Source organism: Saimiri boliviensis, chromosome 2 (assembly GCF_048565385.1).
Source record: "Saimiri boliviensis isolate mSaiBol1 chromosome 2, mSaiBol1.pri, whole genome shotgun sequence".
Taxonomy (NCBI): domain Eukaryota; kingdom Metazoa; phylum Chordata; class Mammalia; order Primates; family Cebidae; genus Saimiri; species Saimiri boliviensis.
This window is the reverse complement of record NC_133450.1, coordinates 5,174,987-5,189,608: the sequence shown is the minus strand read 5'-3', so window position 1 is coordinate 5,189,608 and position 14,622 is coordinate 5,174,987. Positions and strand designations below refer to the sequence as shown.

The 14,622-nt window shown below is 38.3% G+C and overlaps 1 protein-coding gene across 1 annotated transcript in view; it reads left to right on the top strand.

Moving 5' to 3' along the window:
* The window catches only part of REC114 (REC114 meiotic recombination protein), a 106,790-nt gene that overhangs the window by 87,488 nt on the left and 4,680 nt on the right, over positions 1-14,622 (top strand). The window contains 1 exon segment of the mRNA XM_003944149.3: positions 9,679-9,891. Coding sequence (XP_003944198.1) covers positions 9,679-9,891 — 213 coding nt within the window.

Genomic DNA, 14,622 nt, shown 5'->3' with positions numbered 1-14,622 from the left:
AGTTTTAAATTTTTCTAAATATATAATATTATTAAAATTTTAAACTACAAAGCAAAATTAAAAACCATAATTTGACCACTCAAAAAATAGCCAGTATTAATATTCTGAAGGTCTTACTAAGCATATATATGATATCAATTAGATTGTGTTCAGATACATGTAAGAGAAAAATCAACTATAATGACCTAAAAAAAAAGATGCCTTTTTTCACTTAGAAGGAAATCTAGGCCAGGCACGGTGGCTCACACCTGTAATCCCAGCACTTTGGGAGGCCAAGAAGGGTGGATCACCTGAGGTCAGGAGTTCGAGACCATCCTGGCCAACATGATTAAACCCCGTCTCTACTAAGAACACTAAAATTAGCTGGGTGTGATGGTGGACGCCTGTAATCCCAGCTACTCAGGAGGCTGAGAAGAGAATCTCTTGAACCTGGGAGGCAGAGATTACAGTGAGCCAAGATTGCGCCACTGCACTCCAACCTGGGTGACAGAGCGTGAGACTCTGTCTCAAAAAAAAAAAAGAAAGAAATCTAGAAACAGGTAGTTGATAGCATCCTCCAGCAACTCAAGTTTCCAGGTCTTGGCATCTCCGTAATTCTCCTGGCTCTCCTTCTCAGGTGCAGAATGGCTGTTGCAGCTCTGCTGTATTTTCATTGAAGGGTGGGCATCACCTGCCCCTTTTATAAGGAAAGTATCCACTTTCCTGCACAGCTGTCCACCATCCACAACCCCTAGAAGATGCCTGCTTATGTGTCATGGACCAATGTAATGCCTGTCCCAAATTGCAAAGATTAGGAAAATGAATGTTTGACGTTTCCGGCCCCTCTTGTGGATTGGCTTGTACTAATTGACAGTGTCTACTATATAGATAATATATAAAATGGGGATTGTAGTACTTTGTATCCTGCTCTTTTGTCATGTTAAGTATCAGGAACATTTTACCAAGTCATTAGATAGTCTCTGAAAACACTCTTAATGACTCAGTAGCACGTTATTGTTTGGAGGCTCTAGGGTTTAACTCACGGCTAATTTTTCACTATTACAAAAATGTTCTGATTCTTGTAAGGATTTTTTTACAGGGTTCTTGAGGTAGAAGTCCTAGAAGTATAAACTTTTTTTTTTTTTTTTTTTTAATAAATTTGCCTCTTGATAGGTTGTCCCTGCTTCTGCTGTACTGGCAATGTGTAAGAATGTTCATTTATCTAAATCCTCTCCAACATGGTGATACAATTTAGATTCAAAAACTAGTTTCTAATTTGACAGGCAGAAATGAGCATATTCCTTTAATATGCATTTCTTGTTAAAACTGATGAGGATGGTAATGTGACATTTGTATTTCTTCTGTGAATCACCTGTCTACATTTTTTGGCCTAGTTTTTCTCTTCTTCAAACTCTCTATATAATTTGTGTAGTTATATAATTTTGTATATTTGTGTGTATATCATATGTACAGATTTTTTAAACATTTAAGGCTAGGAACCATTTGCCTGTTGTCATTGTAAATGGTATCCTTTATCCCAAATATATTTCCAGCTAGTTATTATTGGATTTTTTTCCTGAATTAATTTAAATTTAACCTCCTTACTAAACTTATATTAACTCTGTTTATATTTTTTAATTTCTAGGAAAAGTGTTTTTACAATTTACAATTATATTTCTTTTCAGTGATTTATGTTTTTTATTACTTTCCCCACCTTACTGAATTGTCTAGGTCTCCCAGCTCCCAGAACACTGTAATCATAGGGTTATAGTAGCCTTGACATCTTCCTGAGTTGCATGGAAGTAATGTTTAGACATTAAGTCCATCTCTGGCTGTTAACTGGATTTTTTTTTTTTTTTTTTTTTTTTTTTTGGAGATAGAATCTCACTCCATTGCCCAGGCTGGAGTGTGGTGTTGTGATCTCCACTTACTGCAGCCTCAACCTTCAGGGCTCAAGCAACCCTCCTGCCCCATCCTCCTGAGTAGGTAGAACCAGAACCACCATGCCTAGCTAATGGTTGGATATTCTTTATCATGTAAGGAAGATACCCTTTCAGTTGTAGTTTATTTAATACCTTTATCAGGATTACATACCTAATTTTATCAAATGCTTTTTGACAAGTATTAAGCTCATGGGTTTTTTCCTCCTTTGATCTATTGACTTGATGTAATATGTTGACACTGAACCAAGAGATTCTTCTTTTGCCCTACCTGGCAAAGAGTATCTTCGGTGCTTCTTACCTTAAAGTTTAAGTATTATGCCAAAACACTATTATTTAATTGACAAGTGGAAGAAGTAAAATTTTTATTCCTTTTATAGTAATTTAATATAATAAATTCTGTGAGTAGTAAACATTATATTTCTTTTCTCTCTGAGCTAAAATAAGTAGGTTGAATAAATTCTGCCTACTTATAAGGTAGGCTTCCCTTTTCCCAGCAATACTCATCAAACAGGTTCTGGCTAATGGGCTAACAGTAGGCAAATAATTCCTTATCTTAAGGGCATTTTGGTTCAAAGAAGTTAACCCAAACAAGCACTGTCCTCTTTACTTCTCCCACTGGGAGTGAGAAGTAAAAAGGACACTGGTTGTTTAAAAAATCGTTTTTAAGTGATTTAGTCAAGTCAAGGCTTTGATTATTGCCTTTTAGTTTCAAAGCAAAGAATCAAATACAATGCTGAAGTACCTTCTCTGGTTAAGACCGTTTTTTGTACTTTCTCCCGCATTTTCTGTAGTAGAGGAATTCAGTTAGTGGTGGGGAAAACTGCTTCAGTTGGGGCCTTAGTGGTAATGGACAATTTCTTACAGATCTGGGTGATTAATCTAAAACCAGTGGGAAAACCCACTGGGTTTGTGTGAGGCCTCTAGTGTCTCCTTTCCTCTTTCTATGTCGTGGTAACTGGACTCCACATCTTCTAGGGCTTGATGAGGCCTTGGGACACCTGCTGTGGAGCCTGTAGCCTAAGCCTCTCTGTATGGGGATGCTATGCATACCTGTGAGTCAGCACTTAGTAGGCTTAACCCCTTCTAGAAAGTGAAGCCTTGATTTTCTTGTCAGTATACGTAGCCCAGTGAAAAGAGATGAGCACTTATCCTTAAATTTGTTTCCTTGAGTCTGTACAAGGGAATTTTCTATTAGTTTTTACAATTTTAAGTATTCTGAAGGAGGGTAGGTACAACTTTACATGTAAGCCACCACTTAAGATACAGTAATTATGAGCCCATCTTCTTAGGTGATAGAAACTAGAGACTGAATATTTGGGGAAATTCGTGATTGTTGGTATACTTGAGAACTTTTCACTTCACAGCAAGGAGCTCTTTCTGACTTTTAATTATGGCATAAAAATAAATCTCATCAAGACTTTCAATCTTTAGCGGTCCCTCTGGTTAACCCAGTGGAAAGTTTTCCATTATGGTAACCTATGGCATTGAGGATATAGGATGGAGATACAACTGTTTTTCCGATTTTTTTCTGATGTAACTGGGTTTTATCTTGGATCCACATGCATTGAAGTGATATTTCTGGCTTTAGATGGAAAGCTCAAATTCTGAAAATGTTATAGAAGCAAACATGGAACAAGACTTCAGTTAGGCCATTAGACATATAACGTACCCTGTTGCTTTTTTGGAATTATATTCCAAAATTATATTCTAACTATCTAAACTGATTCTTATATACATTCACATATAGATACCTCTAGACTTATGTAATTGGTCTCAGATTTTTGCCCTACTTGTATGCTTGGTGTCTGCTTATGCATAGCTTTTTTAAGCTAGCTATAAAGTACAGTTGCTGATGTGACTGTCAAAAGGTTAGATAACTGCAGAATCCTAGTAGCTAATCTAAGAGTACTTCATATAATGTCTTCATATAGGATCTGTTGGAAACAGCTAAATAACTCTAAACAAAAAATCAGCTTAATTTTACAAAAGAAGATTCATAATATTATTTAGACTGAACCTATAGTCTCTTACCAGTTGTTTTCCCTTCCTCAGGGAAGGTTAGCTTTCAGTGACTCTTGATAATTTCAGGATTATCCATCCAAGAGGAAAATGGCAAAGGGCATGAATAGGTAATACGCAAAAGAAAAAATACAAGTGACCAATAAGCATAAGAAAGGTATTCAATCCCACTTGTAATCAAAGAAATGAAATTTAAAGAAAAAACTATGTTAACCTCATATGTTGTCAAAAATTTTCAAAAAGAATCTTCAGTATTGGAGGTAAATGGGCACAAAGATTCTTGGTGGGAGTAAATCAGCCCTGTCTTGCCACAGTGGGGGAGTTAGGCGTTATGTACCGAAATATGAATTACACACATCCTTTGACCCAGCAAGTCTGCTTTTAGGCATGTATGCACAAAGATGTATGTATAAGAGTGCTTATCAAAGCTTTGTGGTTTATAATAGGAACAAAGGCTGGAAATAACCTAAATATTCATCCATAGGGGGCCAGTTAAATAAAGGAATACTCTTCAGCCATTGAAAGTAGTGAAGTATACTTCTATTTTTATGTATTTGTTGTTAAATTAAAAATTAGGTTATAGAACAGTAATGTATTTTATATACATACACACACATAATATATAACCTATAAAAATATATTTACCAGTGAACTCATTTTCAACAAAGGTGCCAAGAACATACCCTGAGGGAAAAGACAGTTTCTTTAATAAAGGGTTCTGGGAAACTGATATCTATATGCAGAAGGATGAAACTACTGGACCCCTATCTTTCACCGTATACAAAAATCAAATCAAAATGGATTAAATACCTAAATTGAAGACCTCAAAGTATGAAAACTACTACAAGAAAACATTGGGGAACCTCTCCAGGATGTTGGTCTGGGCAAAAATTTCCTGAGTAATATCCCACAAGCACAGACAACCAAAGCGAAAATGGACAAATGGGATTACTTTAAGTTAAAAAGCTTCTGCACAGCAAAGGTTTAAACAATCAACCAAGTGAAGAAAGAACCCATAGAATGGGAGAAAATATTTGCAAACTACCCATATAACAAGGATAACCAGATAACCAGAATTTATAAGGAGCTCAGAAAATAAAAATCTGATTTACAAATGGGCAAAAGCGGGGTCGGGGGTGGGGTGTGGGGGCGGGTGGTGGGGAGGTTGGGGAGGGTAACATGGGGAGAAATGCCAGATGTAGGTGACAGGGGTGGGTGGGGGATGGAGGCAGCAAACCACATTGCCATTTGTGTACCTATGCAACAATTCTGCATGATCTGCACATGTACCTCAGAACCTAAAATACAATTAAAAAAGAAAAAGAAATGGGCAAAATATTTGAATAGACATTTCTCAAAAGCACACAAATGGCAAACAGGTATATGAAAAGGTGCTCAAAATCACTGATCATCAGAGAAATGCAAATCACAACTGCAATGAGATACCAATTCACTCCAGTTAAATGGCTTTTATCTAAAAGACAAGCAATAACAAATGCAGGAGAGGATGTGGCAAAAAGGGGACCCTCTTACATGGTGGGTGGGAATGTAAATTAGTACAACCGTTATGAAGAACAGTTTGGAGGTTCCTCACAAAACTAAAAATAGAGCTACCATATGATCCGGCAATACTATTGCTGGATATATACCCAAGAGAAAGGAAATCATATCAGGATATCTGCACCCCCATGTTTGTTGTAGCACAATTCATTGTAGCCAAAATTTGGAAGCAACCTAAGTGTTCTTCAGCAGATAAATGGATAAAGAAAATGTACTTATACACAATGGAGTACTATGCAGCCATAAAAAAGAATGAGATGCTCAGATGACTGGCTAGCCATATGCCGAAAATTGAAACTGGACCCCTTCCTCACACCATATACAAAAATTAACTCAAGATGGATTAAAGACTTAAATGCAAAACCAAAAACATTAAAACCCTGGAAGACAACCTAAGCAATACCATTCAGGACATAGGCACAGGCAAAGATTTCATGACAAAGATGCCAAAAGTAACTGCAACAAAAGCAAAAGTTGACAAATGGGATCTAATTAAACCAAAAAGCTATGCACGGCAAAAGAAACTATCAACAAAGTAAACAGAAAACCTACAGAATAGGAGAAAAATTTTGCAGACTATGCATATGACAAAAGTCTAATATACAGCACCTATAAGGAACTCAAATTTACAAGAAAAAATCTCCATAAGAAAGTGAGAAAAGGACATGAGTAGACACTTTTTAAAAGTAAGACATACCTGCAGCCAACAATTATATGAAAAAAGCTCAATATTACTGATCATTAGAGGAATGCAAATCAAAACCAGTGAGATACCATCTCACACCAGTCAGAAGGACTATTACTGAAAAGTTGAAAAATAACAGATGCTGGCAGGTTGTGCATATATACTGTTGGTGGGAGTGTAAATTAGGTCAGCCATTGTGGAAAACACTGTGGCAATTCCTCAAAGACCTAAAACAAATACCTCTGACCCAGCAATCCTGTTAGTTGGTATACACTCAAAGGAATAGAAATCATTCTGTAATAAAGACACATGCACATGCATGTTCTTTGCAGCACTGTTCACAATAACAAAGACATGGAATCAACCTAGATGCCCATCAAGGATAGACTGGAAAAAGAAAATGTGGTACATACACACCACAGAGTACTATGCAGCCGTAAAAAGAACGAGATCATGTCTTTTGCAGGGACATAGATGGAGCTAGAGGCCATTATCCTTAGCAAATTAACACAGGAACAGAAAAACAAATACAGGTTCTCACTTAAGTGGAAGCTGAATGATGAGAACACCTAAATACATAGGTGGGAACAACAAACACTGGGGCCTTTTGGAGGACAGAGGATGGAAGGAAGGAGATCAGGAAAAATAATGAATGGGTACTAGGCTTAATACCTGAGTGATACAACAATCTGTATAATGAACTCCTGTGACATAAGTTTACCTCTGTAACAAACCTGCACTTGTATCTTTGAACTTATAATAAGTTTAAAAAAAAAAAAAAAAAGAGATCTTGTCATTTGCAACAACATGGATGGAACTGGAGGTCATTATGTTAAATGAAATAAACCAGGCACAGAAAGACAAACATCACATATTCTCAGTTATTTGTGGGATCTAAAAATCAAAACAATTGAACTCGAGATAAAGAGTAGGAGGATGGTGGCCAGAGGCTGGGAAGGGTAGTAGGGGTTGGTGGGGATGGTTAATGGGTCAAAAAAAAAAAATGAACAGGAACTGGTATTTGATAGCACAACAGGATGACAATAATGAAAGTAGTTTAATTGTACATTTTTAATTAAGAGTATAATTGGATTGTTTGTAACACAAAGGATAAGTGCTTGAGGGAATGGATACCCCATTTTCCATGATGTGATTATTACTCATTGCATGCCTGTATCAAAACATCTCATATACCTTATAAATATGTACACCTATTGTGAACAGTGCCACAATAAACGTTTGTATGTTTCTTTATAGTAGAATGATTTATAATCCTTTGTGTATATACTCAGTAATGGGATTGCTGGGTCAAATGGTATTTCTAGTTGTAGATCCTTGAGGAATCACCACACTGTCTTTCACAATGGTTGAACTAATTTACACTCCCACCAACAGTATAAAAGTGTTCCTATTTCTCCCCATCTCTCCAGCACCTGATGATTCCTGACTGTTTAATGATCATCATTCTAACTGGCATGAGGTGGTATCTCACTGTGGCTTTGATTTGCATTTCTCTAATGACCAGTGATGAGTTTTTTTTTTTTTTTTTCATGTTGGCTGCATAAATGTCTTCTTTTGAGAAGTGTCTGTTCATATCCTTTACCCACTTTTTGATGGGATTGTTTTTTTCTTGTAAATTTGCTTGCTTGAGTTCTTTGTAGATTCAGGATATGAACCCTTTGTCAGACGGATAGATTGCAAAAATATTCTCCCATTCTGTTCACAATAGCGAAGTTGGAACCAACACAAATGCCCATCAAAGATAGGCTGGATAAAGAAAATGTGGCACATATACCATGGAATACTATGCATTCATAAAAAAGGATAAGTTCATGTCCTCTGCAGGGACATGGATGAAGCTGGAAACCATCATTCTCAGCAAACTAATACAAAAACAGAAAACCAAACACCACATGTTCTCACTCGTAAGTGGGAGATGAACAATGAGAACACATGGACAAAGGGAGGGGAACATCACACCCTGGGCCTGTCAGGGAGTGGGGGGCTAGGGGAGCGATAGCATTAGGAGAAATACCTAATGTAGATGACGGGTTGATGGGGTGCAGCAAACCACCGTGGCACGTGTATACCTATGTAACAAACCTGCACTTTCTGCACATGTACCCCAGAACTTAAAGTATAATAAAAATATGTGTACCTATGTACACCATTAAAAAAAATTAAATATACATACTTACGTACGAATGTTTGTATATATTCTTTTATATACACAGATATATATGAATATTTTCATATTTTTTTCCAATGTTGGACAAGATGATAATGGATTACTTTCATATTCAGGGGAAAAATTAAATGAATTAAAATATGAAGAGAACCAAACAGTGGCAGTGAAAAAGGGTGTAGTGGTGTCTATTCTTCTAAACATGATAGTTTACCATTATGTTAGCCATGCCAAGAGTTTTCTATAATCTAAATAAATGGCTTTACATGATGGGTTTATTTAAATAGCGTAAACTGTGAACAGGAAAATCAAGGACTGTTTACTTACAGGAACTTACAGGATTTTGTTAACTGTAGTTAGAAGTGTTTTCAAGGTGGCAATGTGATATATATATATATGTATTTCATGAGGGAAAATGTCACTGTGCTAAGCTTAGCATCTGCATTTCTTTACAGAATAAACTGATGAAAGGTACACACTATATACAGTCCTGTTTCGAGAGGCTTTTGTGTAGGTTGACTCTAAACTAGGCAGAAGAGTAGACTAGAAAAAAGGAAACTACTTCTAAAATGATTTTATGTTATTGTTACAATCTGGATGTTTTTACACTTATAATCAAGTAAGTTTGCTGTAGTTGACAGACTTTTAAAAATTTTTAATAGCATCTGTCCTACATTTGCTAATTTGCTGAGGAATGTGACTCATACTGCAAATTAAAGGCAGCCTTTCACCATGTATTTTGTATGGTAGTCTGGCCTCCTTAAGGATATAAAGGGTACTGCAGATCATTAACATGAGATCTATTAGCTTTGAGCATCTGCCTGTCCACTCTTCCAGTGTTGCTTAAGCTCACTGCCTTGTTTAGTGTAGGATCTACCTGGTTTGATTTTATGTACTCAGTTTAGAAAAATTTTCTTGAGCAGGACTATGGTGTATTATTATCCTCACAGATTTTTCACTTAAGGAATTAGAAGCTATGAAATCTTTATTCCAAAGCAAGATAGAACATTGATCTGCAGTAAGCCTAGTGATCTTCCTTGTCTTTCTGATACGGGCTTTTCCATGTTTGCTGATGTCATTTCCCCGAGGGAAATGAATTTTAGTATGATGAACAACTCCCAAAAGAGAGAAGAAAATGAATTACTGGCTTTTCTGTCCCTGCCTCAGTAAGTGAAGGTGACCGTTCCCCTATCTCTACCTCTTCCTCTGCCAAGCAAAGGAACCCACTCACTAGAAGACCCCAAAGTTAATGAAGGTAAAGTGATATGACAAGGGTCTCACACAGTAACTTTTGATTTTTCCAATAGGACAAGAGTCGCCTGTTTCGAGTACAGTTCAGTGGAGAGTCAAAGCAGCAGGCGCTGGAACACTGCTGCAGTTGTGTGCAAAAGCTGGCACAATACATAACCGTTCAGGTGCCTGATGGAAACATCCAGGAGCTGCAGCTGAATCCTGGCCCACCCCAGGCAAGTGAAAGTCAAGGGAAGGACTCTGCATAGAGTGTTCCATGGCAGCATGGAGTAAGTAAGCTGATGTGTTGGCTGTACAGGAAACACGACAATGCAGTGCACAGTGAGTAGCCAAAATGACAGTGGAGTTTGTCAAGTCTGTTAGGTTTGTAGTTCAAAAAACATCTGCCAGGCAAGGTGGCTCACGCCTATAGTCCCAGCACTTTGGGAGGCTGAGATGGGCTGATCATCTGAGGTCGGGAGTTCAAGACCAGCCTGACCAACATGGAGAAACCCTGTCTCTACTAAAAATAAAAAATTAGCCAGGTGTCGTGGTGCATGCCTGTAATCCCAGCTACTTGGGATGCTGAGGCAGGAGAATCGCTTGAACCAGGGAGGCGGAGGTTGCAGTGAGCCAAGATCATGCCACTGCACTCCAGCCTGAATAACAAGAGCGAAACTCCACCTAAAAAAAAAAAAAAAAAAGAAAAATCTAATGTTGAGTGACTTTTAAAAATTGAGGTTGATACTAATTGTAGCTTCCTATAATTTCAGAAATTAGGGAGGGAGGAGTTCCAGCTGCATTCTGGGTGTCACTATAGAACAGTGGTTCTCAAAGTGTGGTCCATGAAGCGCTCCCTGGGACTCTTCCAGGGAGCCCACAAGGTCAAAATTATTTTTCTTAATATTTTAAAGAAATAGTGTCATTTGCTTTTTTCACTGTGTCAACATTTGCACTGATGAGACAAAGGCATCGAGTAAGGGTGCTGTCATCTCAGTACAGATGAGGCAGTGGCACCAAACTGTACTAGTAGTCATCGTCTTCCAATCATTCACAGTCAGAACAAATGAAATAAAACAACTCTGCAGTCTGCAGTACTATGGTTGTCTCAAGGGAAAGCATCTGTGTGACATTTGTATTTTGAACTTGCCTCTTTTTAATACCATCTCTTTAAAATACCATCTTTAAAATACCTCTTTAAAATACCATCATTACGTGAGAGAACAGACTATGGCCATTCAGATTTGGGTATGTGGCAGACATTTTCTCAGTCAGTGAAATGAACTATCACTTCAGGAAAACAACTGATAGTATTTATTGAAAATAATAAAATTTAAGCTTTCAAGTGAAAATTAGAATCTTGAAAAACTTGTATCAGCCGTATAAGCTCCACAGCTTCCCAACCCAGAAGACTTTTCTACAGGTGCTATGAGTAAATGTGATTTTTTTATAAGTAATTACCTGATGAAATGTGTTAATATTTGAAAGACAATATATTCAGTGAACCAGTATTGTCTACATGACCGATGCCTGCATGCTACAAAGCCATACATGGATAAAAGAGCGATTCAAAAGTGTGAGATAGGCTAATGGATTGTATAGTCCATACAATATAACAGTGTAATAAGTTCATTGATAGGGTTTCAGATTTAATATTGCAACTAGCCTTTAAGCAACTCACTTGTTGAGTTTTGGTGTTATGTCAAGGAATATCCAGAATTATCTGAACAGGCTATTCTAAAATACCTCTCCCTTCTCCATCTACAATTTGTGTGAGGCCAGATTTTCTTCGTGTCTTTAACCAAAGCAACACATGACAGCAGACTGAATGCAGCAGCAGATGTAAGAATCTAGTCACCTTCTGTTAAACTAGGTAGTAAAGAGATTTGAAAAAAATTATTACCTTTTGTTTTAGAAAAGTTATTTTCCATAAAAATGTTTTAAATATTAAGGGGATTTATTTTTAATGAATATTTTAAAATTCCGTGTTAATTTCTAATAAGATAAATGCCAGATAAATGCAACTCAGACAAAAGTTATTTGAAGGTCTCATAAGGGGTCTTGAGATACTGAGACTCATGACTATAGAATTTCTCCCAGAAATTCATGTTCTGCATTTCTTTGGCATAGCCCCAAATATTGTTGGAATAAGCATCTACCTCTGCTCTTGAGATGAGATTCTATTTTCAAGCTGGGTTTTGCATTTTCTTTGAGAAGTGATTTTCCAAACCTGGTTTTCCATTACTTCATCCTGTTAGTTTTCCTTAACCAAAACACCTCATATTTGCTGTTTTGTCACTAAGTTTCTTGTTATTCTTATAATTTGTCTAAGGTGAACATAAATTTTCATTATTTATTATAAAATCTTTTTATTTAAGCAGGTGCTGCGTGATTTCCTCTTGAATATATGTAGTTTGCCAAACAGATTTTGGTGTTTTGAGTTCTTTCCCTTCATTTGATTTTTGTGAAGATGCCTTAATGCTGAAGCTGCTGCCTCACAAAGGCAAGGATCTAGTTTCAAACAACAATGCTTCGTCAGCTCCTGCTATATTCTTTAAAAATCCCCTCCTTATAAATGGGTAGGAGTGGTTATTATAAGGTATTTTATTGCTTATGACTCTTTGCTCTTTAGATTTTCATGTTTTAACTGCCCATTAGATTCAGATGATAGTATAGTATACCCAGTGCATGGAGTGCAACAGAAACCTGAAATTCCTTATAAAGGTGGTGAAGTCACATCGGGCTAGAACCTCATCAGGCTACGTAATTATCCATGTATTACAAATGCAAATAAATTGAAGTTGTAACATGCAGTAACAAATGCAGGCTGAGTTGTGAGCGACAGCCCCAGGTGAAGGCTCCAGCTCTCTGATGTTAAAGGCTGGTCTCAAGCGTCTAGGTCAGGCGTCCCCAAACTTTTTACACAGGGGGCCAGTTCACTGTCTCTCAGACCATTGGAGGGCCGCCACATACTGTGCTCCTCTCACTGACCACCAATGAAAGAGGTGCCCCTTCCTGAAGTGCGGCGGGGGGCCGGATAAATGGCCTCGGGGGCCGCATGTGGCCTACAGGGGCCATAGTTTGGGGACGCCTGGTCTAGGTAGAAATACCTGGGGAGTGGTTAGGAAACTTTCATGCCTTTCTTGATTCTATTTTCAGGGACTCTTCTGAACTGTAATTTGGTGATTTGACTAAATAAGACAGCATGATGTTGTGCAAAGACCGCAGGCTTTGGGATCAAAATGGATCTAGGTTAGAATCCTGGCCCTGTTTCTTAGTAGCTGTGTAATTTCACGCAAGCCATTTAGCCCCATCTGTAAAATGGTGAGATTAAAATTCTGTATAGGAAGCGCCCAGTACAATCCTGGCAAATATAATCTAAATAACAAAATCCGTCATTACTGTTATTGCCAGCACTGTACCCTTTTAGATGTACCTTCCCTTGCAAATGAAGGAATCAGCATCCTGGTCAATTAGCAAGAATCAGAACCTCCAGAGCCAAGAGAGGGCATAAGACAGTGTCTGAAGCTGCAGAACAGACAAAGCCATTGGATTCAATTCTACCAGGATACAGACATTGTGAGGCACCACCTAGAATATTCTAGTCTTCCTAATGACAAGACATTCCCAGGTTTGCTCTTACCTACTGTTGTACGAATTTGGTAGCATGTGCTCTTTCTCAGCATCCATCTTAAGAGTTACAAGCCATGGTCCCGTTATGGTCATTCTGCTGCTTTCTTATATTCAGGTGTGTCATTTTTATAATACCTATAATTTTTAGTATAAAATAGTTGTTTCCTTCTTTGCAAATAGAGATAATTCTATGTCTATTTCAAGTTCTTGAGTCATTTCCTGGCTCATGTTTTGGCTTTTGCTTTTCCTCAGCCTTGTAATTTTGTTAATTGTGGCTTAACCAGGCATTTCTCAACGTTAGCATTTCAAAGGCAACCAGCCTACCCCAGAGATGGGGATGGGAAGGACAGGAGAGAGGATGGCAGTTCCTATGTGAACTCTTCCCTGTTAGCACAAAAAGTCCAGAAGAAAGTAGCTAGGGGACTCCAGCTACTATGTACACAGACCCTTCCATCTCTATGCTGTTGCAGGGTGGACCATCTAATCCTAGAGCCCACTAGCCTCAGGTGCTTCCACTTGGCTATTTTTTTTACAATGTGTCTGGCAGACAATTTTGGTTGACATCTTTCACAGTTCTTTGTGTGAGGTGAATTGATATGTATCCTAGGAAAGCATCAACTGTCATACCTGAAGAAACAGTAGGCATTGGAGTATGCCTTGTTTTTACAGGTGAGGAAACTGAAGAAACCGAACAGAGAGATGGGGCTTGCCTAAGGCTCCTGATTATAGAGTCCACTGGCCATTTTGCTCATTTTCCATATTCTTGATTCGTTTTCTTGTCTTTGTTCTTTCTTTCCTCAGTGTATCTCCACACCTCCTTCATCTCCCGCCTTCTGGTAGTCAGCCATGTTGGTGACGGACAGAGGTGCCCTCCAAAGAGTGCCCCATTTTCTCCCTGTATTGCACCATCAGCTCATACCTAGTGCAGGAGCACCGCTGCTTGTCTGGAGATTAGCACTGCAGCAGCCTCCGGTTCCCAAAGCATAGTGGGGCTGCAGACGTGTGGCTAGGAAGGGAGGGAGGTAGGCCCTTCCTGCCTCCAGGGCTCCTGCACTCCTTGTTCATTCCATTTGCTCATGTCCTACCCAAGAACAACCTGTTACCATATTCTTTCCAGATAGCATGGACCTTGGAGCATCCCAGTGCTTCCTGCTTAGTATACAGCCTTCCAGTTTACCCATTTCTCTGGGAACCTTAAGCATTTACATACCCCTTTATTCCAGCACTTCCTGAGTTGCAAGATAATCATGGTTTTACTTGTTAGGTTCTTACTAGACCATGGGCTTCCAGAGGGCAGTTTCTGTCTTGTTTTTTGTAGCTCCCATCCCTGTACCACCCGTGTCTAGTACGTAGGAGGTATAAACAGTGTTTGAAAGAAGATATCTGTA